Here is a 27,344-nt window from a genome sequence, read left to right as displayed (position 1 = left end):
GGGCAAGGACTCAGGAAAAAAGGCTGGAACCAGGTGGCCTTGAAGCCGCTATGTGACTGTCTCTCTCCCTGTATGGTGGCTCCTAAATCCGCCTAATGCCTCGCTTGATTCTGCCTTCCAAATCTCACGCAAGTGAGGCTACCGGTGAATTCCAACACAGAACGATAAAGGAAACAGATTTCAGAAAATGTCACATTACCCAGGTGACAAAACAATTTAGGAGAGCCATTTCCAATTCTACACTTTGTTGTCCAACAACAGGTCTGTCTGAATGCAAAGTCTTATTATTTGAATCCCAGCCAGAAGGAACGACAAAGAGCAAAGAGAAAAAAACGGAAATAACTGACATGTGACTATACTCTATGATAAACTTTGCATATTTACAAATTTAAGCCATCTTTCATTAGCAAGCAAAATGGAATAAGGCTCTTCTGGCCAAAACAAGAGTTAACTTTCTCATTATAATAAGGTGAAATGTGTAAGGGATATCCAGTACCTGGCAGAGGAGGCCAGTAGGAAAGTCCCAACAATACCAAAATGTCACTTATCAATAGCCCCTTCCTTACAAAATAATTGAAACATTTTATAAAAATTAAACATACTTGTATATTAGAATAACACTTCAATTTACCTATGGATCAAACAGGTTCCAAATGGAAAGAGAAAAATATTAATTGATTTAAGGAGAAAACAATACCTATTAATCTGACACGATATTGCTTAAACAATATTTACAGAACTATCTCACTTTAATGTTCATTTTTTAAAGCAAGCAGTAAATACCCACAGTCCAGAGGTCCACTTCAAGAATGAGGCACTGGTAAAGAGAATATATTTATTACTATTATAATGATTCTTCCCTGTTATTGTTTTCTGGAATATTATACATGGATTAGCATATATCAGGCTTTCTCAAATTACTTATAGGATTTCTTGTAGTGGGAGTTTTCACATGTAAGGATGAAGGCAAACTGACGTCTTTCTCACACTGCTTACACACAAGGAGTCTCTATTCCACATGAGATCTTTCATGCCTTCGGAAAGAATTGGGCCGACTGAAGGCTTTGCCACATTCTTTACATTTGTATGGTTTCTCCCCAGTGTGCATTCTCATGTGTCCTCGAAAGGTAGTGCGATAAATGAAGGCTTTTCCACATTCCTTACATTCGTAGGGTTTCTCTCCAGTGTGAGTTTTTTCATGTGTTCGAAAGGATGTGTAACAACTGAAGGCTCTACCACATTGTTTACATTCATAGGGCTTCTCTCCAGTGTGAGTCCTTTCATGTATTCGAAATGAACTGGGAAAGTTGAATGCTTTCCCACATTCCTTACATTTATAAGGTCCATCCCCAGTATGCATTATCATGTGTGTTCGAACACTTGAGGGAGAAATGAAAGCTTTCCCACATTCTTTACATTTATAGGGTTTCTCTCCAGTGTGCTTTCTCATGTGTCCTTGAAAGGTTGTGCGATAAATGAAGGTTTTCCCACACTCTGTACATTCATAGGGCTTCTCTCCAGTATGAGTTCTTTCATGTATTCGAAAGGAACTTGGCCAACTGAAGGTTTTACCACACTGTTTACATTCATATGGCTTCTCTCCAGTGTGAGTCCTTTCATGTGACCGAAATGAACTGGGACAAATGAAAGCTTTCCCACATTCCTTACACTTATAAGGTCCATCTCCAGTGTGCGTTATCATGTGTGTTCGAATGCTTGAGAGAGAAATGAAGGCTTTCCCACACTCCTTACATTCATAGGGTTTTTCTCCAGTGTGAATTCTTTCATGTATTCGTAAACCTAGAGGAGAACTGAAGGTTTTCTCACATTGTTTACATTCATACTGTTTCTCCGCGGTGTGAGTCCTTTCATGTCTTCGAAAGGAACTGGGACAACTGAGGGCTTTCCCACACTGTTTACATTCATAGGGCTTCTCTCCAGTGTGATTTCTTTCATGGATTCGTAAACCTAGAGGAGACCTGAGGGATTTACCACACTGTTTACATTCATAGGGTTTCTCTCCAGTGTGAGTTCTCTCATGTGTTCGAAATGAGGTGGAACAACTAAAGGCTTTCCCACATTCTTTACACTTATAAGGTCCATCTCCAGTGTGTGTTATCATGTGTCTTCGAAAGGTTGTGAGCCACGTGAAAGCTTTCCCACATTCCTTACATTCATAGGGTTTTTCTCCAGTGTGGGTCCTTTCATGTCTGTGGACAGATTTGCGGTAACTGAAGGCTTTCCCACATTCCTTACATTTATATGGCTTCTCTTCATATTCGTGATACTCGTATGGTTTGTGTCCAGTGTGAGATCTGACATGCCTATTAAGGGATGAGTGACGCACAAAGACTTTTCCACACACGCTACATTTACATGGCTTTACTCCAGAAGTTTTCTTGTTCAGATTAAGGTCTGGAATCTGGCTGGCAGTTTCTCTGCACTGTCTACCTTCCTTGCCTTCACCAAGTTTCTCTACCATTTCACTTCTGTAAAAAATGAGAAGCACATTACTAATGATTTGTTAATAATTTTGTATTAGCGGGGTAATGAATTACATTTTTATAATTTACAGCAAAAGTGTAGATTTTCTGTCCTTTCTGAATTGTTTGAAAGCGAATATACTGAATAATCTATAAGAGGATTTGACTATAACTCTTACGAAAAGAGCTATTTATAAGATGGGGTTTCTTAATAATGTTTCAAGTGAATAATTTTGCTAACATAGAACATCTATGTCACACTTAAGCAAGTATTTTCAGTGAGAAAAACTTAAGGATAAATAAATTTGAAGCTGCTATTACTTGTTTTACTTGCTTGTTTTTAAAATTTCATGACACACTAGGATTCTTACATGGGACAGTGCTGTCTATTGTGTGACTCACCTTAGATTTTTCCCCTGGGTTTTGTACGTATCTGCAGTGTTATGACCTTCCCATTTTTGTCCTAAAACACAGACCAAGAAAAATGATGCCAAATTATTAGAAATTATAGAAAAATTATTAGATTCTTATCCATCATTAGCTGTGACCATGCCTAATTTATTTACCAGTGTCCTCTCTTTCCACATTCTATGTCTTGGAACAATGCTGATGGACAAGAAACACTTGTTCTCTAATGACGAAGAGAAGGTAAGTTGTCATCCTCACCTATAGACGCCAGGTTCCTGAAGGTTTCCCACATCACATCTCTATAGAGTCTCCTCTGTGAAGGATCCAGTAAAGCCCACTCTTCCCGGGTGAAGTTCACAGCCACGTCTTCAAAGGCCACTGAGTCCTGAAACATCACAAATATGTTTATAGTAGAATGCAGGAGACTGGCAGCAATGGACATCTATACTCAATTTATAGGAAGGCTACGTATGATTCTGTGGTCTCCAAACATTTATTTTACGTCTTGGTCATCAGAAACTTACTCTCTGTCCATGCTCACTTCCTTATAAATTGAACAGCATCATGAACACATGCAAATGATTTATGCATTTCTACTGTGATCACTGTAAATGTTATTGCTCTCTAATGGCAGGGTCTAAGCACCCTGGAGAAATGAGAGAAACGCTACACAAATGAAACACATCTTGTTAAGGACATCAATTCCTTGTGAGGAAAAACTCATGTCGTTCTGTATTACCTACCATTTAACTCAGCACTCCATGAAGGACAGGGTCAAATCTGCATGAGGTTTTAATGAGTAAAAACACAGTCAAGAACTGGAAGCTTTTTCTTCTATTCACATCACCAAACATGAGAGGCCAGGAGGCCTGTGGAAATCCAACTTGTAACAAGATTCAGCTTGTCATACGGACCTGAAGTACTCCAGGCCATCAGAAGTAGTCACATGCAGCTGGCTAAATGAGAATATCCTTGTGAAGCAGTACTTTCAATTTGTGTAATATTTGTCAAAACTTAGTTTTTCCCCTCTCTGTCTCATTTCATGGAGCTAGGGGGTTATTCAGAAGTTACAGTTCAGGGGCCAGCCCCATGGCCAAGTGGTTAAGTTCCCGTGCTCTGCTTCAGCAGCCCAGGGTTTCGCTGGTTAGGATCCTGGGTGCAGACATGGCACCACTTGTCAGGCCATGCTGAGGCAGCATCACACACAGCACAGCCAGAGGCACTCACAATTAGAATATACAACTATGTATCGGGGGGCTTTGGGGAGAAGAAGAAGGGGGGAAAAAAGATTGGCTAATATGCTCAGGTACCAATCTTTAAAAAAAAAAAAAAAGTTGTTAGAGTTCAGACAAGGTAGCATGATAGGACACGCTAGGAAGGCACGACAACTTAGACCTCCACACAAACCCTGTACACACGAGCCTCAGGGTGCTCCACACCAGTTTTTAGCACACACAGGCACACGTGCTGACATGACAGAGTGCTAGAAGAGATCTTTCTGTCAAATCCTAACAGTGTACCCTGGGCCTTGCTGCCTTTGAGGAACAAGCTAAGAGCTGCAGACTGCACGGGAGTTCACTGAGTCCATAATGGTTTGATGGTGAATCTGCCTATGATTATGAAATACATAAAGGATTCAGCAGTGAATTCCTCCAAAAGAACATAAAGTCTCCATTCTCTAATTTCAGGAGAAAATCCCTGACCAGACCTCCCAACTTCTCTTATTTCTGAATTCCCATATGGTGCACAGAAGCATAACAGCCCACCTCTGAGTATAGGAATCTAAGTCGATGGTATCATACTCTGTCAACAGGGTATGAAAAGGTTTATTACTTCCATAACTGAAGTCTCTGGAGAGTAAGGCAGCCCTCCCAAAGCAGGGATGAAATGAGAGCAAGGTAAGCTGCATGAACTTGCTTTCTTATTGAGATTGTGAGTAGACTAAAGTGAGAGTGCGCACACAAGGGCAGGAGCCTGCGTGGACGGAATCTTTCACGACTGCCAATGAAGGAAGCACTGAGGCTTTGTTATCGCCTTGGGTAAACGTGGGTCACAAGAGGCAGAAGAGTTGAGGCGTCAAAGCTGTCAGCAGTCAAACAGCAAACACTGGAGTCAGAGACTCTGTTTTGTCTGTCATACAATGAACTTAGAAGCCATCATCCCAACCTCATGAGAAAAAAGCAAACCAACTTAAAATGGACAAGTCTTCTGAGATCGACCAGAGAACTGAGGACACAAGGCAGACCACTGTCTCCAAAACTGGACAGAAAAGCTCTTTTGAAATACGCCCAGAATAGTCTATTAGTAAGGCTTGTATTCAAAAGAGTATTTTCACAAGGGCCTAATACAAAGACGAAAAAACACACACTATCCAAGAAGTTTGGGACAATGACAGCTGGTGTAAAATACACATAATGGAAATACTTGAAAGAAAGGCAGAAAGGAACAGAAGAAATAAGCGAAGCAATCATCACTCAGATTTCCCTAACATTGGTGATAGACAGCAAACTGCAGATCCAGGAAGCTAAGAGAACATTAAACACGAAAAACACCAGAAAATGCACACCCAAGCGTATCATATTCAAACTGGAGAAAAATCAAAGACAGAGAATACACTGAAAGAAGTCAGAGGAGAAAAACCTTAGTTATACTAAAACAAGGATAAGAATTAAATCAGACTTCTTTTCAGAAACCACACAAGCAAGAAGAGAATAGAGCGGAATATTTAAAGTGTTGAAAGTAAAAAAACTACTATCCTAGAATTATATGTTAAGCAAAATTATCCTTCTAAAGTAAGATAGAAATAAAGACTTTCTGAGACAAAAACTGAGAGAATCTGACATCAGTACACCCACTTGGCAAGAAATGTTAACAGAAATTTGGTGAAAAGGAATAAACGAAGGTAAAATATCTTTTTTCTTATTTGTACTTAATCTGACATATCACTTTGTTCAGATTAATAATAGTAACAATGTCTATCGAGTAATTATAGCTTACGGATAAGTGAAATGAATGACAACAATGTCATAGGGGACAGAGACTGAGGAACTGGGAAGACTCTGTCATGAGGTTCTTGCACAACCAGTGCAGTGGCACAGCGTTACCTGACAAAGGACTTGGGTTAGTTGTAAATGTATCCTGGAAACTCAAGGTAACAAAGTGAAAAACTATAACTGATATGCTAAGAGGAGATAAAATGGAATCAGGTAAAATGCTCAAAGCCAGAGAAGAGAAAAATGGTGGAAGACAAAAAGAAACAAGGGCAAAAAGAGTAAGAAGTATGGTAGATATTAATCCAACTGTAACAATGACCACTCTAAACATCAATGATCTAAACCTTACAGGTGAGAGACAGATACCACAACAACGGGTTAAAAAACCTCAGCTAATTATATATTGTCCACAAGAAACACACTTTAAACATAAAAACACAAGCAAACTTAAGATAAAGGATGGTGAAAGATCTACGATGCCAAATCAAAAGAAAGCTGCCAGAGCATGTTAATCTCAGATAAAGCCAGCTTTACAGAGCAAGGAAAACGCAGGGGTAAAGAGGGAATGAGACAATGGTAAAGGGGTCAAGCCTCCAACATAGCAATCCTCTGCGTGTATGCGCATTTTTAATAGAGTAGCAAATTACATGAGGCAAAAACTGATAAAATGCAGTGAGGAATAGATGCATCCGCTGTTACAGGTGGAGGCATCAACATCCCCGTCAGTAAGGCAAGAGTTCCAGCAGGTCAGAAAACCAGCAAGGACAGGTGAAGTGAAAAGCACCGTCAAACAACTGGTTTAACTGCAACCCATGGAACACTTCATCCACCAACAGCAAAACTTACATTCTTTTCAAGTTCACAAGAAACATTCACCAAGACAAACCACATCCTAAGACATAAAATACACCTTAACAAATCTGAAAGAACAGAAAGCATACAAAATATGCCCTCAGACCACAGCAGCATTAATCTAGAAATCAATAACAGGAAAATCCCCAAACTCACAGAAATGAACACTTCTAAGCATCATGTGGGATAGAAGAAGTCTTTAGAGAAATTAAAGACTATTTTGAACTAAATGAAATAAAAATAGAACATATCAAAGGTTATCTGATGCAGCAAAAGTACTATCTGGAGGGAAATTTATACCATGGAACAAATAAGCCAGGGAAAAAGACAGATCTACAATCAATAATCTAAGTATCTACTTGAAAAAACAATCAAAAGAAGAGCAAATTAAACCCAAAGTACACACACAAAAAAGAAATAGTCCAGTTCAAGACAGCGACAGAGGAGGGTCCTAAACTCACCTCCTCCCACAGATACACTCAATCTACAGCTACGGAGAGAACATTTCTTGGAAAAAACCCCCCAAACTAGCTGAGCCACTGCTACACACACTGGGCAAATAAGAAAAAACCCACATCAAAGTGGGTAGGAGAAACTGAGACACGACCTTGCCATAAACCCCAATCCTGGCACGGCAACTCACAATCAGAAGGGAACTCAACACCCCAAGCTTCTCCCCGAGGAGTGAAGGTTTTGAACCCCACATCTGACACCCCAACTTTTAAGACCTGCCCCTGAAGACAAGGCTCTAAAATATCGAGCTTTGCAAGCCAGCGGGGCTGGCATCCGCCAGACCTACACAGCTGTGAGGGCTCCCGTGAGCGGACTCCCCTGCCCCAGGGCCCAGCACAGAGGTAGCTGATGGAAAAGCATCCAGACTGTCTGTGAAGAGAGAACTCACTTATCTCGAAGAGTCAGGCTGAGGACCAGACATCTAATTTAACACACAACTAGGGACCTACTGAAACATTCTCCCAAGACAGAGGCCAGCGGGTGCAGCTCTGCATTCTCCCTCTGCCTCGCTCCAGCAGAAGGAGCTGGCACCCTGCTCTGATGCTCCTCTTGTTGCAGCTGCTGCCTGCCTCTGGAACACCTCTAGACCGCCTGGCTCTGGTGCGTAGCGGGGCTTATGCCTGTAGGTCCCAGAGGGCTGTAACAAACGGAGGAAGAGTTCTGAACTGGCTACCACCCTCAGGGCACAGCAGAAAAGCAACAGACTGAGGCCCATGGTTCTTCTGTGAAAGAGGCCTATTAGGCTTATCTTCGTAGCTACAGCCTGAGAGGCAGACACCTAATTTAACGCACCTCCAGGGGCCTCCTGAAATACCCTCCAAAGATGGAGGTGGGTGGGCACCATCTCTGTGCTCTCTCTGCCTTGCTCCAGCTCACTGGTGTCTTCTGGAGAGGAGCTTCTGCACTCGCCTGGTGCCCAGACTTATGTGGCTGCTGCCCAGGAGACAGCCCTAATCACCTGGTTCTGGTGACCAGTGGGGCTTCCATGCACAGGTCCCATGGGACTATAACAGAGCCAGGTCTTGGCTGGCTGCCACCCCCAGGGCCTGGAGCAGACTGAAACACCCCCAGTCTTTTTGCGAAAGAGGCCTATTTGCTTGTCTAGGAGCTCCAGGCTGAGAGGCAGGCTTCGGGCTTGGCACAGACCCAGAGACCTAGGGAGATACTCCCCATGGATGAAGGCTGGAGGGCACCGTCTTTGTGCCTCCTTCTGCCTCACTCCAGCTCACCAATATCTGTGAAAGAGGCCTCTCAGCTCATCTTCATAGCCACAGCCTGAGAGGCAGGCTTCTAATTAAACACACATCTAGGGCCTGACAACATCCTCTCCAGACACCAGGGAGGTCAGCAGATGACCATCACACTCTCCCTCTGTGCAGCCTGAGGTCACTGGTGTCTCCAAGAAAGGAGCTTGTATACATGTCTGGCGCCCCAGCTTTTGTGTCTGCAACCTAGAGGACACACCCCTTGATAGCCTGGCTCCGATGGCCAGCAGGGCTTGTGTTCATCGATTCAACAGGATGGTAGCAAAGAAAGAAACAGTGCTTAACTGGCTGTCACCCCAGGGCTTAGCATAGAGGGAGCAGACAGAAGTCTTCCCCAGAAAGAGGTATACTGCACACAGCCATGAGCAGCATAACAACGTCTGAGTCAATGACGGCATACATAACGGTGGTCTCATAAAATTAGTACCACACAGCCTACGTATACAGTAGGCTATACCATCTAGGTTTGTGTAAGTACTGTAGACGAGAGAGAATTTTCCTCTGCCCTTGTTGGTTGTTCTGGTTGGTCTAAAAATTAAGTTTACATAAGACAGACTAACAGGAGAAAGACAAGAGCTTAATAGCATGTATACACTGGACAAACCCAGGAAAACTGAGTAACTTGCCAAAATGGCTGAAGCCCTCACTTTAAATACCATCTTCAGCTAAAAACAAAAGTGTTGGGGGTAGGGAGAGTCAGAGACTTCAAAGGCAAGGCAGTTACAGGCAGGTGAAAAGAAGCAAATGTTTGGAAAACAAGTGTTTGGCCACACAGAAACAGACGAAGAGGAGAGCCCAACAAACAGGCTTTTCTAGGTTCCTCCCTGTCTACCACCTAGTTCATGTGCCAGAGGGAGTGGCAGGATGTATTCAAAGTGCTGAAAGAAAAAAGCCTGCGAATCAAGAATATCTATCCAGTAAAGCTGTCATTCAGAACTGAAGGAGAAAGAATTTTCCAAACAAGCAAAATCCAAAGGAGTTCATCACCACTAGACTGGCCTTGCAAGAAATGTTAAAGGACTTCTCTAAGCTGAAACAGAAGGGTGCTAATTAGTAATAGGAAAACATATGAATAAACCCCAACATTAAAGGCAAATATATAGTAAAATTCAGAACAGTCTAATGTCATAAAGGTGGCGGGCTAACCACTTATAGCGCAAGTATGAAGGTTAAAAGACAAAGGTAGTAAAAATAACTATAACTACAAGAACTCGTTAATGGATACACAAGATAAAAAGAAACTGTGACACCAAAAACATAAAACATGCATGGGGGTAAAAACATAGAGTTTTAGAATGCTTACAAGCTTAACTGTTAGAATCTTAAAGTCCATTGTTATAAGTTATTCTATGCAAGCCTCATGGTAAACACAAAACAAAGTCCTATAGATAGACAAAAGATAAAAAAAGAAAAGAATCTAAGCATACCACTCCAGAAAATCATCAAACTACAAAGGAAGACAGCAAGAGAAGAGAAAAGGAACAAAGGAATTACAAAACAGCAGGAAACAATGAGCAAAATGGCAATAAGAACATACCTATCAATAACTCCTTCAAATGTAAATGGACTAAATTCTCCAACAAAAAGACACAAAGTGGCTGAATGGATTAAAAAAACCCAAACCATCTATATACTACCTACAAAAGACTCACTTCAGATGTAAGGACACACACCAACTGAAAGCGAAGGGACAGAAAAAATATTCCATGCAAACGGAAACCAGAAGAGAGCTGGAGTAGCTATACTTGTATGGGACGAAACAGACTTTAAGACCTAGACTGTAATAAAAGACAAAAAACATCATTAGGTAATGGTAAAGGGGTGACTCCAACACGAGGATATAACATTTGTGAATATTTATGCACTCAACATAGGAACACCTAAATATATAAAGCAAATATTAACACACCCAAAGGGAGAAAAAGACAGCAATATAATAATAGAGGATTTTGGCACCCCACTTTCATCAATGGAATACATCATCCAAACAGAAAATCAATAAGGAAACATTACCTTTAAATGACACAGACCAGATGGACTTAACAGACGTTCCATCCAAAAGCAAGAGAATACACATTCATCTCAAGTGCACATGAAACATTCTCCAGGACAAATCATATGTTAGGCCACAAAACAAGTCAATAAATTTAAGATTAAAGTCATATCAAGCATCTTTTCCACCCACAATAGTATGAGACTAGAAATCAATTACAAGAAGAAAACTGGAACATTCACAAATATGTGGAGATTAAACAAAATGCTACTGAACAAACAGACCAAAGAAGAAATCAAAAGCAAATTTAAAAATACCCAGAGACAAATGAAAATGAAAATAAAACATAACAAAACTATGGGATGCAGCAAAAGCAGTTCCAAGAGGGAAGTTCACAGTGATAAATACCCACATCAAAAAACAAAAAAGATCTTAAAACCCTAACTTTACACCTCAAGGAACTAGAAAAAATGAAGGCTGAACTTAATAGAAGAAAGAAAATAACAAAGATCACAGTGGAAATAAATGAAATAAAAACTAAAACAGCAAGAGAAAAAGATCAATGAAACTAAGAGCTGGTTTACTGATAGGATACACAAAATTGAAAAACTTTTAGGTAGACTCACCAAGAAAAAGATAGAAGTCAAATAAAATCAGAAATGAAAGAGCGGACAGCCCCATGGCCGAGTGGTTAAGTTCATGTGCTCCACTTCAGCAGCCCAGAGTTTCACTGGTTCGGATCCCGGGTGTGGGATGGCACTGCTCATCAGGTCATGCTGAGGCGGCATCCCACATAGCACAACCAGAAGTACTCACAACTAGAATATACAACTGTGCACTGGGGGGCTTCAGGGAGAAGAAAAAGAAGAAGAAAAAAATAAAAAGGTGGGCAACAGATGTTAGCTCAGGTGCCAATCTTTAAAAAAAAAAAAAAGAATAAAATACCAAGGAATAAATTTAACCAAGAAGGTAAAAGACTGGTACATTGTGAACCATGACACTGATGAGCGAAACTGAAGACGACACAAACAGAAAGTTATTCCATGCGCATGGATTGGAAGAATTAATATTGTTAAAATGTCCACACTACCCAAAGCAATCTACAGATTCAGTGCAGTCTCTATCAAAATTTCAAAGGCATTTTCCACAGAAATAGACCAAACGATCCTAAAATCTGTATGGAACCATAAAACCCCAAATAGCCAAAGCAATCTTGAGAAAGAAGAACAAAGCTGGAGGCATCATGCTCCCTGATTTCAAACTATATTGCAAAGCTATAGTAATCAAAATATATGGTATTGGCATCAAAACAGACACACAGATCAATGGAACAGAACAGTGTCCAGAAACAAACCCATGCTTATGCAGTCAATTAATTTACGACAAAGGAACCAAGAATATACAACAGGGAAGGGACAGTCTCTTTAATAAACTATGTTGGGAAAACTGGACAGCCAAATGCAAAAAATGTGAAACTAGACCACTATCTTACACCATACACAAAAACCAACTCAAAATAGATTAAAGTCTTGAACATAAGACCTGAAACCATAAAACTCCTAGAACAAAACACAGGCAGTAAGCTCTTTGACACCGGTCTTGGTAATTTTTCGGATTTGACATCAAAAGCAAAAATCAACTCATGGGACTACATCAAACTAAAAAGCTTTTGCAGAGCAAAGAAAATAATCAACAAAATGAAAAGGCAACCTACTGAATGAGACAAACCATTTGCAAATAATATATGTGATAAGGAGTTAAGATCCAAAACACCAAAACACATAAAGAACCCATACAACTTAATGGCAGGAAAAAGAAAACAATTAAAAATAGACAGAGGATCTGACTAAACATTTTTCCAAAGAAGACATACAGACAGTACATGAAAAGATGCTCAACATCACTAATAATCAGGGAAACACAAATCAAAACCACAGTGAGATAACAACTCATACCTGTTAGAATGGCTATTATTTTTGTTGTTGTTGTCTTGTTTTGTTTTGTTTGCTTTTTTTTTTGAGGGAGATAAGCCCTGAGCTAACATCCACCAATCCTCCTCTTTTTGCTGAGGAAGACTGGCCCTGAGCACACATCTGTGCCCATGTTCCTCTACTTTATATGTGGGACGCCTATCACAGCATGGCTTGCCAAGCGGTGCCATGCCTGCACCCAGGATCCAAACCAGCGAACCCCAGGCCGCCGAAGCAGAACGTGCGCACTTAACCGCTGAGCCACCGGGCTGGCCCCAGAATGGCTATTATTAAAAAAGACAAGAAATAATAAGTGTTGATGAGGATGTGGAGAAAGGGGAACCCTTGTATACTGTTGGTGGGAATGTAAATTGGTGTAGCCACTATGGAAAATAGCATGGAGGTTCCTCAAAAAATTAAAATTGAATCCACCATATGATCCAACAACTCTACTCCTGGGTATTTATCTGAAGGAAATAAAAACATGAAGACAAAAAGACACATGTACCCTATGTTCACTGTAGCATTATTTGCAATTGCCAAGATACGGAAACAACCTAAGTATCCATCAACGGATGAATGGATAAAGAAAACGTGGTGTGTATATACACACACACAGGAATATTATTCAGCCATAAAAAGGGAAATCTTGCCCTTTGTGACAACACAGATGGACCTTGAGGGCATGACACTAAGTGAAATAAATCAGACGGAGGAAAAAAATACTGTATGATCTTACCTATGTATGGAATCTAAAACAAAAAACCCAGACAACAAAAAACAAAAAACCAAGCTCACAGACACAAAGGACAGACTGGTGATGTCAAAGGTGGAGGATGCGAGTAGGGGAAACAGGTAAAGGGGGTCAAAAAGTACAAGCTTTCAGTTATAAAGTAAAAAAAAAAATCATACAGACGTAACATACAGCATGGTGACTACAGTTAAAACTGTATTGTATATTTGAAAGTTGCTAAGAGAATATTAAAATTTCTCATCACAAGAAAAAAATTCTAACTGTGTCATGATGGATGTTAACTAGACTTACTGTGGGGATATTTCACAGTATATACAAATATCAAATCACTATGTTGTACACCTGAAATTAATATAATGTTAGATGTCAATTATAACTCAATAAAACCAAGTAAAATAAGATGGCAAAAAAAGAGAAAAAATCAGAGAAGACATAAAAAAATTGCAGGAAACTTAATAGAGACTTTCAAGGAAACCAAAAGCTGGTTCCTTGAAATAATTAATAAAATTGATAAATGTCAAGCTAACTGAGAACAGAAGGAAGACAAAAACGAGCAGTATCAGGGATGAAAGGAGAGGAAATGAAAAAGCACTGGATAAAATCCAACACCCATTTATGATAATAGACCAGAAATAGAGGGGAGTTACTGTTCTTGAAAAAGAACGTCTATGTGAAACTTGTACATACTTAATGGTGAGATACTAGACGCTTTCTGGTAAGATAAGAAACAGAGTTAAGAAGTCACCTGTCACCACTCCTATTCACACTGTACTAGAAGACCGAGCTAATGCAATCAAGCAAGAAAAGGAAATAGAAGGTACACAGATGGGAAGCAAGAAATAAAACTGTCCTTGTTGCGTGACATGATTTTCTATGTAAAAATGCGAAAAGAATCCAAAACAACAGCGATCACTCAGAGAATTAATGAGAGTACAGCAAGGTTTAAGGATACAGAAGTCAACTCCTTTCCTATGGATCCCTGATGCTTTACAAAGGAAAAAAAGACAATCTGATGGAGGAAAGAAAGTCTTTTCAACCAACAGTGCTGGAAATAGTGGATATCCACATGCAACCCCTCCTCCCAAATGACTCTAGATAGACTTTACACCTTTCACAAAAATTAACTGAAACTAGATCTAAATATAAAAGATAGGCCTAAATGTAAAATGCAAAAGTAAAAACTCCTAGAAGACAACACAGGAGAAAATCAAGGTGACCTTGAGTTAACTGGTAAATTTTAAGACAAAACACCAAAAGCAAGATCCATGAAAGAAAAAAATGGTAAGCTTCACTTCATTAAAATAAAACCCCCCCGTTCTACAAAAGACAGGGGTAAGAAAATGAAAAGACAGTCACAAACTGGGAGAAAATCTTAGCGGAACATTTATCTGATAACAAACTGAATCCAAAATGTCCAAAGAACTCTTAAAACTCAACAATGACAAACAACCCAATTAAAAATGGGCAGAAGATCTGAACACACATCACCAAAGAAGATATGCAGATGGCAAATAAATACATGAAAAGCTCAACATCAAATGTCATTAGGGAAGTGCAAATAAAACAATGGATATAGGTGGACACTTATTACAATGGATGAAATTCAGAACACTCAGAACACCAAATATTGGCAAAGAGGTAAAGCTACAGGACCCCGCATCCATTGCTGGTGGGAATGGAAAATAGTCTGCCTGCTTTGAAAGACAGGCAGTTTCTTACAAAACTAAACTACTTACCACAGGATCTAGTGATCATACTTCTCGGTATTTACCCAAATGAGCTGGAGACTTGCGTTCACACAGAAACATGCAAATGAATGTTTACAGGTGTTTTATTCATAATTGGCAAGACGCAGAGTGACACAAGATATCCTTCAACAGCAGAATGAATAAACAACCTGTGGTATACTCAGAGAATGAAATACTGTTCTGTGATAAAAAGAAATGGGCATCAAGCCATGAAAACACATGGAGGAACCTTAAAAAGTATATCGCTAAGGGAAAGAAGCCAATGAGACAGGGCTACACACTGTGTGACTACGAGTATACGACATCCCAGAAGAGACAAAACTAGAGGCCAGTAGACAGGTCTTTGGTTGTGAAGGATCTGGGGGTTGGGGGAGAGATGAGTCAAGAAGTGGAGCATGGAGTTTTAGGGAGGTGAAACTACACTCTACGACACAGAAAGGATGGACACATGTCATCAAACATTTGCCGAAACCCACACATTGCAGAACACACAGAGTCAATGCGAATGTAAACAGTGGACTGTAATGCATTAATATTGGCCCATCAACTGTAACAAATGTACCACAGTAATACAAGACGTAAAAAATAGTGCAAAGTGTGTGGATGTAGAGTGTTCAAGTGGGAACTCTGTACTTTCTGATCGATTTTTCTGTAAACCTAAAATGCTCTAAAAAACCCGAAACCTCATTTCATATCTTACAAGTTTTTTTTGAAGTCTAGAAGTTTCTTTTTCTTTTTCTTTCTGGTGAGGAAGACTGGCCCTGAGATAACATTTATTGCCAATCTTCCTCTCTTTTGTTCTTGTTTCTTTCCTCCTCAAAGCCCCAGCCACAGTTGTATATCCTAGTTGTACACAATTCTACATCTTCTATGTGGGATGCCACCACAGCATGGCTTGATGAGTGATGTGTAGGCCCGTGCCCAGGATCCAAATTGGTGAACCCTGGGTTGTTGAAGCAGAGCGCATAAACTTAACCATTGAGCCACGGGGCTGGCCCCTAGAAGTTTCTTATAATTTTTTTTTTTATCTTTTGAATGCATTATTTAAAATAAACAGAAATTTATATATATTTTACTATGTAATAGTCTCTTTTTAAATTAACTTTTGCTACTTTAAATTTATTTAATTTTAACTTTTCTACATAGGAAATCATTCTAAGATTGAATTTTTAAACACTAGTGGGTATAAACCTGCAAACCATAAAAAATGAAAAACTTCAGAAGCCGACTCCGTAGCCGAGTGGTTAAATTCACGAGCTCCGCTTTGGCGGCCCAGGGTTTCCCCGATTTGGATCCTGGGCGTGGACATGGCACTGCTCATCAAGCCATGGTGAGGTGGCATCGCACATAGCAGAACCAGAAGGATCTACAACTAGAATATACAACTATGTACTCGGGGGCCCTGGGGAGAAGAAAAAATTTTAAAAAAAGAACAATTAAAAAAGCATTTCAAATCTCTTTCTAACTAAAAGGACAAGCATTATCGTTTGTCCCCCTGCTGTATTTCACACTAGGGATGTGGTCAGGAATGAGCAGCGTATCATAATGCAATAGGGGTTTGCATTTAGTCCCTGAAACCTGCTAGGACTTTCCAAGGTTTACATAAGCTTGAGTAGTTTTTCTCATATCAACTAAAATAGGAATTCAATCTTTTTCCTCTCATCAATTTAAGTAAAAATTCATTTGCCTTAAGAATAATATAGCCTTTTAAACATCAAAGTTCTCTAGGGACATGCACATGCAAAAACTCATCTAAAAATTAATAATGTGCCTGAGATCTTAAAAAAACACCCATCTTACAGCTTGAGATTCTGTCACCTAAACGAAACAAAAATTCTGTTTGGTTCCAGGATTTTCTTGCCTTCCTTACATATTTCTCCATCAGCTTACATTTTCAAAGCCCAAGGAATCAAAATTCTTACACACTGACTCAGGAAATAAAATTACAAACTGCTAAGTTAAGAAACTAGAGGTAAAGGTCTGAACTATTCAACAGATAAAGAAAAGACAAAGGAAAGAAATGCCAACACTCGAATCTGCAAAGCGGCCTGCTTCCCCGCAGTTCAGAAGGAAAGCCCACAGCTAGAAAGGTAACACACATTCCCTGGCTTGGGGTCTGGACTCTCCTGGTGGAGACAGATCCCCTGGAGGGAGTCAGTCCCTGGTGAAGGAGGGGAGGGCACCTGAGCAGCCACAGGAAGGCGCTCTGGGAGCCCCACACACCCTCCCTCTCCTGTGAGCATGGAAGCGCTGCCTCCCCCAGACTCCCACTCTCACAAGTGAGGAAACTCTCAAGTGGATTCAGTTTAAGCTTCTGACCCACATGAACTCCAAATTCATGAACCCTTTGTCCACAGGACGGAACCCCTGACCTTCACTGTGCACAGATTACACTCAACATGTGGTTGCAAAAGTCAAACACAACACTGGAAAACATCTAGGCCTAAGAACCCCCCTTGTTTGCTCAGGGGGCCTTAGTTTCGGGTCACTGGCCTCCGGCCTCTGCTCCCCAGTCACAAAGCTTTGGACCAACACTGATAATTTAAATGACATAGGCCCAGTGTTTCGAGAATCCAGCGAAATCACTCAAACCCAGTGTTCATGCGTAAAGGAGAAAAGAAAATTGTAAGGCAACTTTACTGGTTCAACAAGAAGACCCACAAATATCTATTTCTACCAGAAAATGAAGATGTCAGTTGTTATTTCTGAGAAAAGAAACTCATTTGTAAACAATTAACACTGGAACACTTGTAGATGGTGCAAGTCTAAGGAAGCCCCCACATGCCATTAAAGTCACCCAAAACAACAGAGCAGACCTCAGAATGCTACTACAGCCGCTCAGGGGGAGAAAAAAGGGAAATAAGGGTTTTAACAAATGGGACATAATAATGACATTTCATTTTTTTTTGGAAAGTCATCTCTTTTTTGCCTCTCTGGAAATACTCTATACTGTCTCCCAAGCCATCCTGATAAAATAAAATTTAAGTTTATTGAAAAACTGAGTCTCAAATACGTGAATAAATCTTTTCAAAGTGACAAACACAAGGAGGTGCAGCGCTGAAAGGCCAGGTCAGCCAGAAAACTTTCCCAAGAGGAACCTGGGCCCAGAGGACTTCCCCAGGATGTCTGCGCCCGGAGAGAGGCTGCGGGAGAGCACGAGGATACACACGTGGCTCCGGGCGGCTAACCTCTGCTCCCCTCTCATGGAAAACACCCACAAAAATAAATCCTGAAGAGCCAGCCGGGGCTCTGTGGATGTGTGCTAATTACAATGCAGATTCTGAAATGCACCACGGAGGACAAACAGTTAATAACGCTGCTGTGAACGGGAGAGGGAAGATGGCGTTCGGGAATGCGGGCAAAGATCTGGAAATGCAGGGATTTACTGTCACTCCTGCAAAGAGCTGGGCTGGGGGGACAGGGTCGTGGATTTGAGACCCTGCTCCTCAAATAAGTGGAAAATTCAGGGGAAACAGGTGCCCCCTGGGGAGAAAGAAGGCCCTGGGGACCCCACAGACCACAGCCCCTCCGCTCACGGACCCCGGAGCCCGAGGCCCGACTGTCCTGCGGACCCTCCTGCGGGCCCCGCACCGTGTGGGGAGAGGCGGCGCGGTGAAGGCGAGGACAGGGGTCCCGACCGCGTGCCGCGCCTCCGCCCCCTCGGCCACAGCACCGGAGCTGACCGCGGGGAGCCCGGCCCTCCGCCCCGTCCCCTGCCACCCAGCCGCACACTCACCATTTTCCGGTTTCTGGGGTCCCAGGACGTCCACTCTCCGACTGCCGCGGCCAGTGCAGCTCACAGCGACAGACGACGTGGCTCGGCCACCGAAGGCAGCGACAGGCGATCCCGGAGCGACCACGGCCCAGCACGCCGTCCACGCAGTTATCGCCCCCACGTACGTTTCCGGCGACTCCCCTGATTGGACAGTTCACAAGGCCCCGCCCCCTTGTGCCTGAGTGACAGCAGGCCGGGGGCGCATCTTTGAGCCGACCTTGCCTTGGCCGCAGGCCAGAACCTGTCCTCTGCAAGGACGCTGCATTGAACCATGAGGCCGGAGGCCAAGCCCGGAACTGTGACCCTTCCTTGCGCACACAGACACTTCAAAGGGACCTCACCATATGTCACAATGAGCCTGGCTCCGTTTGATCTTTGACCATCTCCAGCGGGGAGACCCCCGCCCCCGTCCCCGCTCGCTGGGGTCTTTAAAGGGTCCGGTGGGCTCCGGGCGCCTGGCTGCGGTGGGAGGTTTGAACCCCACAGCCCCAGGGCAGGCCCCAGGCATCCGGCGCCAGCACGTGTGAATACTTTTCAATGCAATTCCATTAATACTCATTTGTGGAAATGTCAAAGGAGGTAAAACGAAGAACATTGGTTGGTGGATGGTAAGGTGTGAAGAAGAACGAGTGAGGACAGTGGTCACCTACAGGGCGGGTCAGATGAGACAGGGCCAGGAGCGTCAGGGGACTCACCGCGGCCCACAGGCCATTTATGAATCTTGATGACGATTCCAAGGACGTTCATATTGTTATCACTAAATCCTACCACAAAATATCGTGCACATTCTTTTCTGAATGTTATTTGATGATGAAAATTTTAAGAAGTAATTCAGATTGGAAAAGAACATAATTTGTATACGTTTGTTTGCCCCATAATGTGGCAATCGGAGTTTTCATTCATGGTTTTGGCAGCAAAATTGGTAACAAGCCATGTGTCTATTTAGAAAGAATGGGTTATGTAAACTCGTCATCGTCTGTACCTTTTAAAAAGAAAGGGTGGCATGCGTTGATATGTAAAGGTCTGGAGTATTTATCAATAGAACAATTAAGCAAAGTGTATTGCAATCCATACACCACGGCACCCCCTCTATAAATGTTATGGTCACCCGGAGTCAGGTGGGCCCCCTCCCAAGGTCTGGTTGACAACATATACCTGCCATACGAAAGGGTCTATTACTTCCAGAATGGAAGTGTCGGGGGAGGGCGGGCAGGCCTCTCAGGCAGGTGGGAAATGCCCAGAGAGAGCAGCGAGAGGAGGCTGGCCTGGGTTTTTATGGAGGTGAGGGGTGGGCCAGGCTGAGAGTTCACACACACACAGGTGACAGGTTCCAGGGACTGAATGTCTGGTCAGCGCCAAGGGAGGGAGCAGCCAGGCTTTCTCGTCACCCTGTCCAGATGTGGGGCGCAAGGGGAAGGAGGAGGGGTGAGGCTTTTAAAGCTGTCAGCAGTCAAACATTAAAAAATGGAGTCAGAGACCTCTCTCTGGTTTCTCACGTGGCATGTGAGGAGCTTGGAAGGTGCCATTCCCATTCTCACCAGAGAACAGCTAACGGACTGAAAATTCACAGCTCACATCTATCAAGGCATTAGCCACAGGGCAAACCGCTATCTCCAAAACTGGAAAGAGAGCCAGAAAAGCGGCCAGTGTGAAAGATGCGCCCAACATTCCGTTCGTCTTAGCGAGGCCTGTCCTCAGAGTCTTCTGCTTCCCCAGAGCCCAACAGACTGGCATTTCACCAGCACCTAACCGGCGTGCGGGGAGGGAAACAGCCAGCACGAGTCCCTTCTAGCCTTTCTGCTGGACCTAACTGGAGGGTGGGGGGACTGGGAAACCCTTGTGAGACTGATAGTTGTTTTTCCTCCTGTAGTGTGTTTTCCACCCACTTCTCCAACCCTCTGACACCAACTGAGTGGCCTAGCATTCAACTCAATTCCAACACTGACTAACCAGAGTCAGCATCAGACTCCACAGTTTAAGGGCTCAGTCCCACAAGATGCCCCCACGTCAGAGGCCAGCTGCAAATGGGGGGCCCAGGCTACACACATTTCTGCATGGCTGACTCCAAATTTGGAGGTTCCCTGCACAAGCCCAGAGGTTCCATAAGTCAGTAGAATGACTATCAGAAGTCAGGAAAGAGCTTTTCTTACTATTTATTATCAGTGCATCGGTAAAGACACAACTCAGGAACAAATGGAAAGCACGACAGGGCAAAGTATGGGAGGGGCGACAGGAAGCTTCCACGCCCTCTCCAGGCATGACGGCCTCCCAGCACACTGATGTGTTCACCAGCCCCGAATCTCTCTGAACGCCGAGGTTTGGGAATTTTGAAGGAGGTTTCTTCACGCAGCCATGACTGATTAAATCACCGGCCATTGGCGAACAACTCAGTCTCCAGCCCCTCCTCTCCCCAGAGGCTGGGGGTTGATTGAAAGTTGTATGCCTCTAATCAAAGCTTGGTCTTCCTGGCGATCAAACCCCATCATTAAGCTATCCAGGGGCCCACAAACAGTCACCTCACTGGACATAAGATGCTCCCATCATCCTTAGCACACAAGAAGCTCCAAGGGCTTTAGGAGGGGTCTTTGCTAGGAACCAGGGCCAAAGACCAACTATCATTATTATACCAAAGAAGGTCACAGTCCAGGCACACGGGCTCATTAACATACTGAGGCCAAATCAAGGGACTCTAGAACACGTCCGCTCCACCCACAACACAACACTATATCAGGAGGACTCCTGTGTGATAACAGTGGAACACACTGGCAGAACTGCATGTTTCAAACCTTATTTAAGAAGCCTCTACAGAACCCAGAGACGACACAGGAGACAACAGCAAGGACACCGGAGGATATTTTAGCCTCTGACAACCACAACCAATAGTAAACACAGTCTAAGCTCTAGTCAGATAAACATAAAACCTCACACTAAAGGCCTATTTACCTCAGCCCCTTTTTCACAGTACATCCTTTCCAGAATTCAACAAAATACCAAAAGGCATACTAAAGGACTTACAAACACAGTTTGAAGACACAGGACAAGCAAAAGAACCTGATTTACATGTAGCAGATATGTTGGAATTATCAGACTAGAGTTGTAAAGCAACCGTGATTAATATGTTAAGGGCTATAATGGAAATAGTGGGGAACGTGTGAGAACAGATAGATAACAGATGCAGAGATGGAAACCCTAAGAAAGAGCCAAGTGGGAAATGCAAAAAATGAAAAACAAATAAAAAACCCAGAAATGAAGAATTCCTTTGGTGGGGGAGGGCTCATCCATACGGCGGAAACGGACGAGAAAGAATCAGTGAGCTTGAGGAGACGTCACCAGAACCTTCCCAATTGAAATGCAAAGATAAGAACAAGAAAGAACAGGAAACACCATGCCAACACTAAACTAAAGAAAGCTGAAATACCTATATGAATTTCAGACAAACAGACTTTAGAGGAAGGAAAACGCAAGAGAGAAAAAGGGTCATTACATAACGCTGAAGGCATCAGTTCTCCAAGAGGATGAAGCAATACTTAGTGCGCATGTGCATAACAACAGAGGGCCCAAAGACACAAGAAAAACTGATAGAACAGCAAGGAGACATGGGTGAATCCGCTATCCAAAGACAGAACTTTGGGACAATTACAAGAAGTGTAACATACACAAAGTAATGGGAATACATGAAGTAGAAGAAAGCAAGCAACAGCAGAAATAAGTGACGTCATAGTGAGTGAGATTTTCCCCAAGTTAATGACAGACAGCAAAATGCAGATCTAGGACGCTCAGAGATCACCAAGCAAGACAAAAATGGAAAAATGCACACCCAGAAATATATATTTAAACTCGAGAAAAATCAAAGACAAAGAGAAAATCTTGAAAGAAACTAGAGGAAAACACCCCTTAGTTCTAGGGAAACAAGGATAAGAAACTGGACACGTTTTCAGAAGCCATGCAAGCAGGAAGAGAGTTTTGTGAAATAAAGTGTTGAAAGAAACACCATCCAACTAGAATTCTGTGTCAAGCAAAATTATCTTTCAAAAGTGAGGGAGAAATAAAGACTTTCTGGGACAAACAAAAATTCGTCATCAGTACCCCTGCTTTGCAAGAAATGTTAAAAGAAATTGATTATGAAGAAGATAAATGATTTTAAAAAAAAGTGTTTGAGAATGAATAAAGGAAGGTAAAATAAAATCACTTGTTTTTGTTATTCTTAGTTATCTGACAGATAACACTTTGTTGAAGATAACAGCAGCAGCGCATTCAGTAATTATAGCTTTTGGATGAGAAAAATGATTGACAGCAATGTTCCAAGGGCTTTGGAGGCAGGAATCGGAAAACTGTTATGAGGCACTTGCACGTCCAGTGAAGTGCGATGGTGTTACCACAGAGAAGGCTTAGGTTAGTTGCAAATGTATGGTTGATATTAATCCAACTATATCAATAATCACTTTAAACATCAATGGTCTCAATACAAGGGGAACATGCCAACTGTCACAGTGGATAATAAAATAACACCTAATTCTATCTTGTCTATAAGAATCACACTTGAGACATAAAGATACAGATTAAAAGTAAAGGGATGGAGAAGGATATGTCATGCCCACACTAAATGAAAGCTGGCATAGCTATATGAATTTCAGACAAAATAGACTTCAGAGCAAGGAAAACTCGCGAGATAAAGAGGGTCATTACATAACGCTTCATGGGTCAGTTCTCCAAGAGGACACAGCAACACTTAGTGTGCGTGTGCATTAACAAGAGAGGGCCAAAATACACAAGGAAATAAAACGACAGAACTGCAAGGAGAAATGGAAGAATCCGCTATTACAGTTGGAGACTCCAACAGTCCCCATCAGTAACTGAGTTCCAGCAGGCAGAAGACCAGAAAGGACATAGTTGAATTAAACAGCACCGTCAAACAAGTGGATTTAATAGAAATCCATGCAACTCTTCATCCAAACACAGCAGAAGGCACATTCTTCTCAAGTTCACATGGAACATTCACAAAATAGACCACATTCTGGGACACAAAACACACTAAAAAATTTGAAAGAACAGAAATCATACAAAGTATGCTCATAGACCACAAAGGTATTAGTCTAGAAATCACTAACAGAAAGATCGTTGGAAAACCTCCAAATACTTGGAGATTAAACAAGCCCCTTCTGAAGTACGCATGGGTCAGGGAGCGAGCGAGGCCAGGCAGATAGCAGAATAGGAGTTTTCTACTGATATCTCCCCACAGCGCACCAATTTTGACAACCATCCGAGGATGAGGACCTGTCTGGGAGTCGTGTGGAGAAGTTCCAGCACACCACTGGGACAAATAAACTGAGAACAGACACATTGCAGACACAGAGAAGAACAGTTTCCCTTTCCCGGTATCACTGCCCCCTCAAAGCAGCCCATCTCATAGCCAAGAGGGACCCCCTCGGGTTGGCCTGCAATTGCTCCGGCATGGGAAAGTGAGAGTGTAGTCACTGAGTACTTGGCAGCCCCAGTGGCGTGGGACACTGCCCAAGAGGCCCGCAGCTGTCTCGTCTCCCTAAGAATACCAAGGGCATCAGCACGGATGAGTGGCTGGAAGGCTGGTACTGGGAAATCTACGAGACTCAGACCAACCAGGGCTCGGAAATCAAAAAAGGGCTGCAGACCCTACTAACTGCTCGCAGTCTCCATCAGGAGGCTCACACACCAGCCACTTGGGAGGCTATGCCCACAGACACTTCTAACCAGCCCACGGGCATGCCTCAACCTCCACCCTGCGTCCAGCTCCCCACACGCTCTCCAGATGATGAGTGCAAGCCTCTGCAAATGTCTTGCAAGCACGTACATTCAGCCGGCTTGACCTGGGGGGATTGCAAGAAGACACAGACACTTGAGTATTTCAGGCAACCACCTTAGGAGACAAACGATAGACCCTCAGCACCCAGCCGTCTTTTGAGGGATTAAGAGAGGGCATACAACCTTAAGAATGCCCCCTAAAGAGGGGACAAGAGGCATGAAGTGGGTGCATCCACAGAAAAGGTTTGAGAGAGCCTCAAAATGTCTAGCTGGGCTGACTGATGAAGGTGTTCTCTCCCAAAGCCAGTGAGTGAAGCCTGGAGGAGATGACTGCTACAGATGTGAAGACAGCAACACAAAGCTTCAACAAACAAGACACAACAAGGGAAAACGACACCACAAAGGAACACAATAATCTTCCAGTAACTGATCCCACAGAAATGGAGATCTATAAATAGTCTGACAAAGAATTCAGAATAATTGCAAGGAAGATCAGCAAGCTTCATTAGAACACGGATGGTCAATTCAGTGAAATCAGGAAAACAACACATGAACAAAACAAGAAATTCAACAGGTAAATAGAAATCACAAAAAACCAATCAGAAATTCTGGAGCTTAAGAATACAATAGATGTTAGCTCAGGGTGAATCTTCCTCAACAGCAACAACAACAAAAAAGAATACAATGAATGAAACGGAATAGGCTATTATGCAGTAGGGAACTTTGAGATCTGACTTGATCAAACAGAAGAAAGAATCTGTGAAACTGAAGACAGGCCATTTGAAATTACCCAATTAGAGGAGAAAAAAGGAATGAAGAAAGCTTACAGGGTTTATGGAACACCATCAAGAGAAATAATATATGCAATATGGAAGTTCCAGAAGGAGAACAGAGAAAGGGGGAGAAAGCTTCTTTAAAGAAATAATGGGGGGGCCAGCCCGGTGGCGCAGTGGTTAAGTTCGCATGTTCTGCTTCTCAGCAGCCCAGGGTTCACCAGTTCGGATCCTGGGTGCAGATGTGGCACCGCTTGGCAAAAGCCATGCTGTGGTAGGCGTCCCACATGTAAAGCAGAGGAAGATGGGCATGGATGTTAGCTCAGGGCCAGTCTTCCTCAGCAAAAAGAGGAGGATTGGCAGTAGTTAGCTCAGGGCTAATCTTCCTCAAAAAAAAAAAAAAAAAAAAAAAGGCTGAAAACTTCCCAAATCTTGGGAGAGAGAGGGACATCCAGGTAAATGAAGCTCAAATGTCTCCAAACAGGTTCAGAGACAAAGACAACTTCACAGACACATTGTAATCATATTATAAATATCAAAGACAGAGAATTTGAAAGCAGCAAGAGGAAAGTGATTCGTCACATACAAGGGAACTCCAGTTAGACTACTAATGGATTTGTTAGGAGAAACCTTGCAAGGCAGGACAGAATGGAATGCCATATTCAAAGTGCTTGAAGACGGAAACTGCCAACCAAGGATGCTTTATCCAGGAAAGCTACACTTCAGAACTGAAGGAAAGAAAAGGCTTTGCCAGACCAACAAAAGCTGAGAGACTTCATCACCAATAGACCTGCCTTACAGGCAATGCCAAAGGGAGTTCTTCAAGCAGAAATGAAAGGATGCTAATTAGTTACACAAAAACATATGAAAGTATAAAACTATCTGGTCAAAGAAACTAGTTTTTTGAAAAGATAAACCAAATTAACAAACGTATAGCTAGACTAAGAAAAAAGATTTGAATTACTAAAATCAGAAATAAAGGAGGAGAAATTATAACTGATACCACAGAAACACAAAGGATTATAAGAGATTCTTATGAACAATTATACTCAAACAAATTAGATAACCTAGAAGAATTGAATAAATTCCTAGAAACATACAATCTACCAAGACTGAATCATGAAGAAATAGAAAAGCTGAATGGACAAACAATGAGTAAGGAGATTGAATTAGTAATCAAAAATCTCCCAACAAAGAAAAGCTCAGGACCAGATGGCTTCACTGGTAAATTCTACCAAACATTTAAAGAAGAATTAATACCAATCCTTCTCAAATTTCCGCAAAAAACTGAAGAGGAAGGAACACTTCCAAACTTATTTTACCAGGCCAGCATTACTCTGATAACAAAGCCAGACAAATCAACGTGATAATCACATTAACAGAATGAAGTGTAAGTCACTTGACATCTATTGCCTTTGACAAAACTCAACACTCTTTCATGTTAAAAATTCTCCACAAATTAGGTATTGAAGGAATTTACCTCAACACAATAAACACCACCTGTGAAGAGCCCAGAGCTCACATCATACTCAATGGCTAAAAACTGAAAGCTTTTCCTCTAAAATCCAGAACAAGGCAAGGATGCCTGCTCTGCCACTTCCACTCAACACAGTACTGACAGTCCTAGCCAGAGCAATTAGACAAGAAAAAGAAACAAAAGTCAGCTAAACTGGAAAGAAAGAAGCACAGCTGTCTCTGTTTACAGATGACATGATCTTCTATAGAGAAAACCCAAAAGACTCCACCAAAAAACTGTTGGAACTAATAAACGAATTTAGTGAAGTTGTGGGATACAAAAATCAACGTATGCAAATCAGTTTCATTTCTATACACTAACAACAAAATATCCAAGAAAGAAATTAAGAAAACAATCCACTTAGAATAGCATCAAAAACAATAAAATACTTAGTAATAAATTTAAGCAAAGAGGTGAAAGATCTATACACTGAAAACTATAAAAACAGCGATGAAAGAAATTGAAGACAACACAAATAGATGGAAAGATAACACGTACAGGGGCTGGAAAAATTAGTATTGTT

General features: G+C 42.1%; 1 protein-coding gene across 1 annotated transcript; it reads right to left on the bottom strand.

Annotated features, from left to right (window-relative positions):
* Nucleotides 1-962: 962 nt before the first annotated feature.
* Nucleotides 963-19,054, bottom strand: LOC100056484 (zinc finger protein 709). Its single transcript, XM_014741910.3, is given in 5 exon segments — nt 963-1,240; nt 1,242-2,489; nt 2,886-2,946; nt 3,150-3,276; nt 18,716-19,054. Coding segments are annotated over 5 exon segments (1,569 nt in total). The 5' UTR covers nt 18,719-19,054; the 3' UTR covers nt 963-1,110.
* Nucleotides 19,055-27,344: the final 8,290 nt, after the last annotated feature.

This window comes from Equus caballus, chromosome 7 (genome assembly GCF_041296265.1).
Source record: "Equus caballus isolate H_3958 breed thoroughbred chromosome 7, TB-T2T, whole genome shotgun sequence".
Taxonomy (NCBI): domain Eukaryota; kingdom Metazoa; phylum Chordata; class Mammalia; order Perissodactyla; family Equidae; genus Equus; species Equus caballus.
This window is presented reverse-complemented; position numbering and strand designations above follow the sequence as displayed.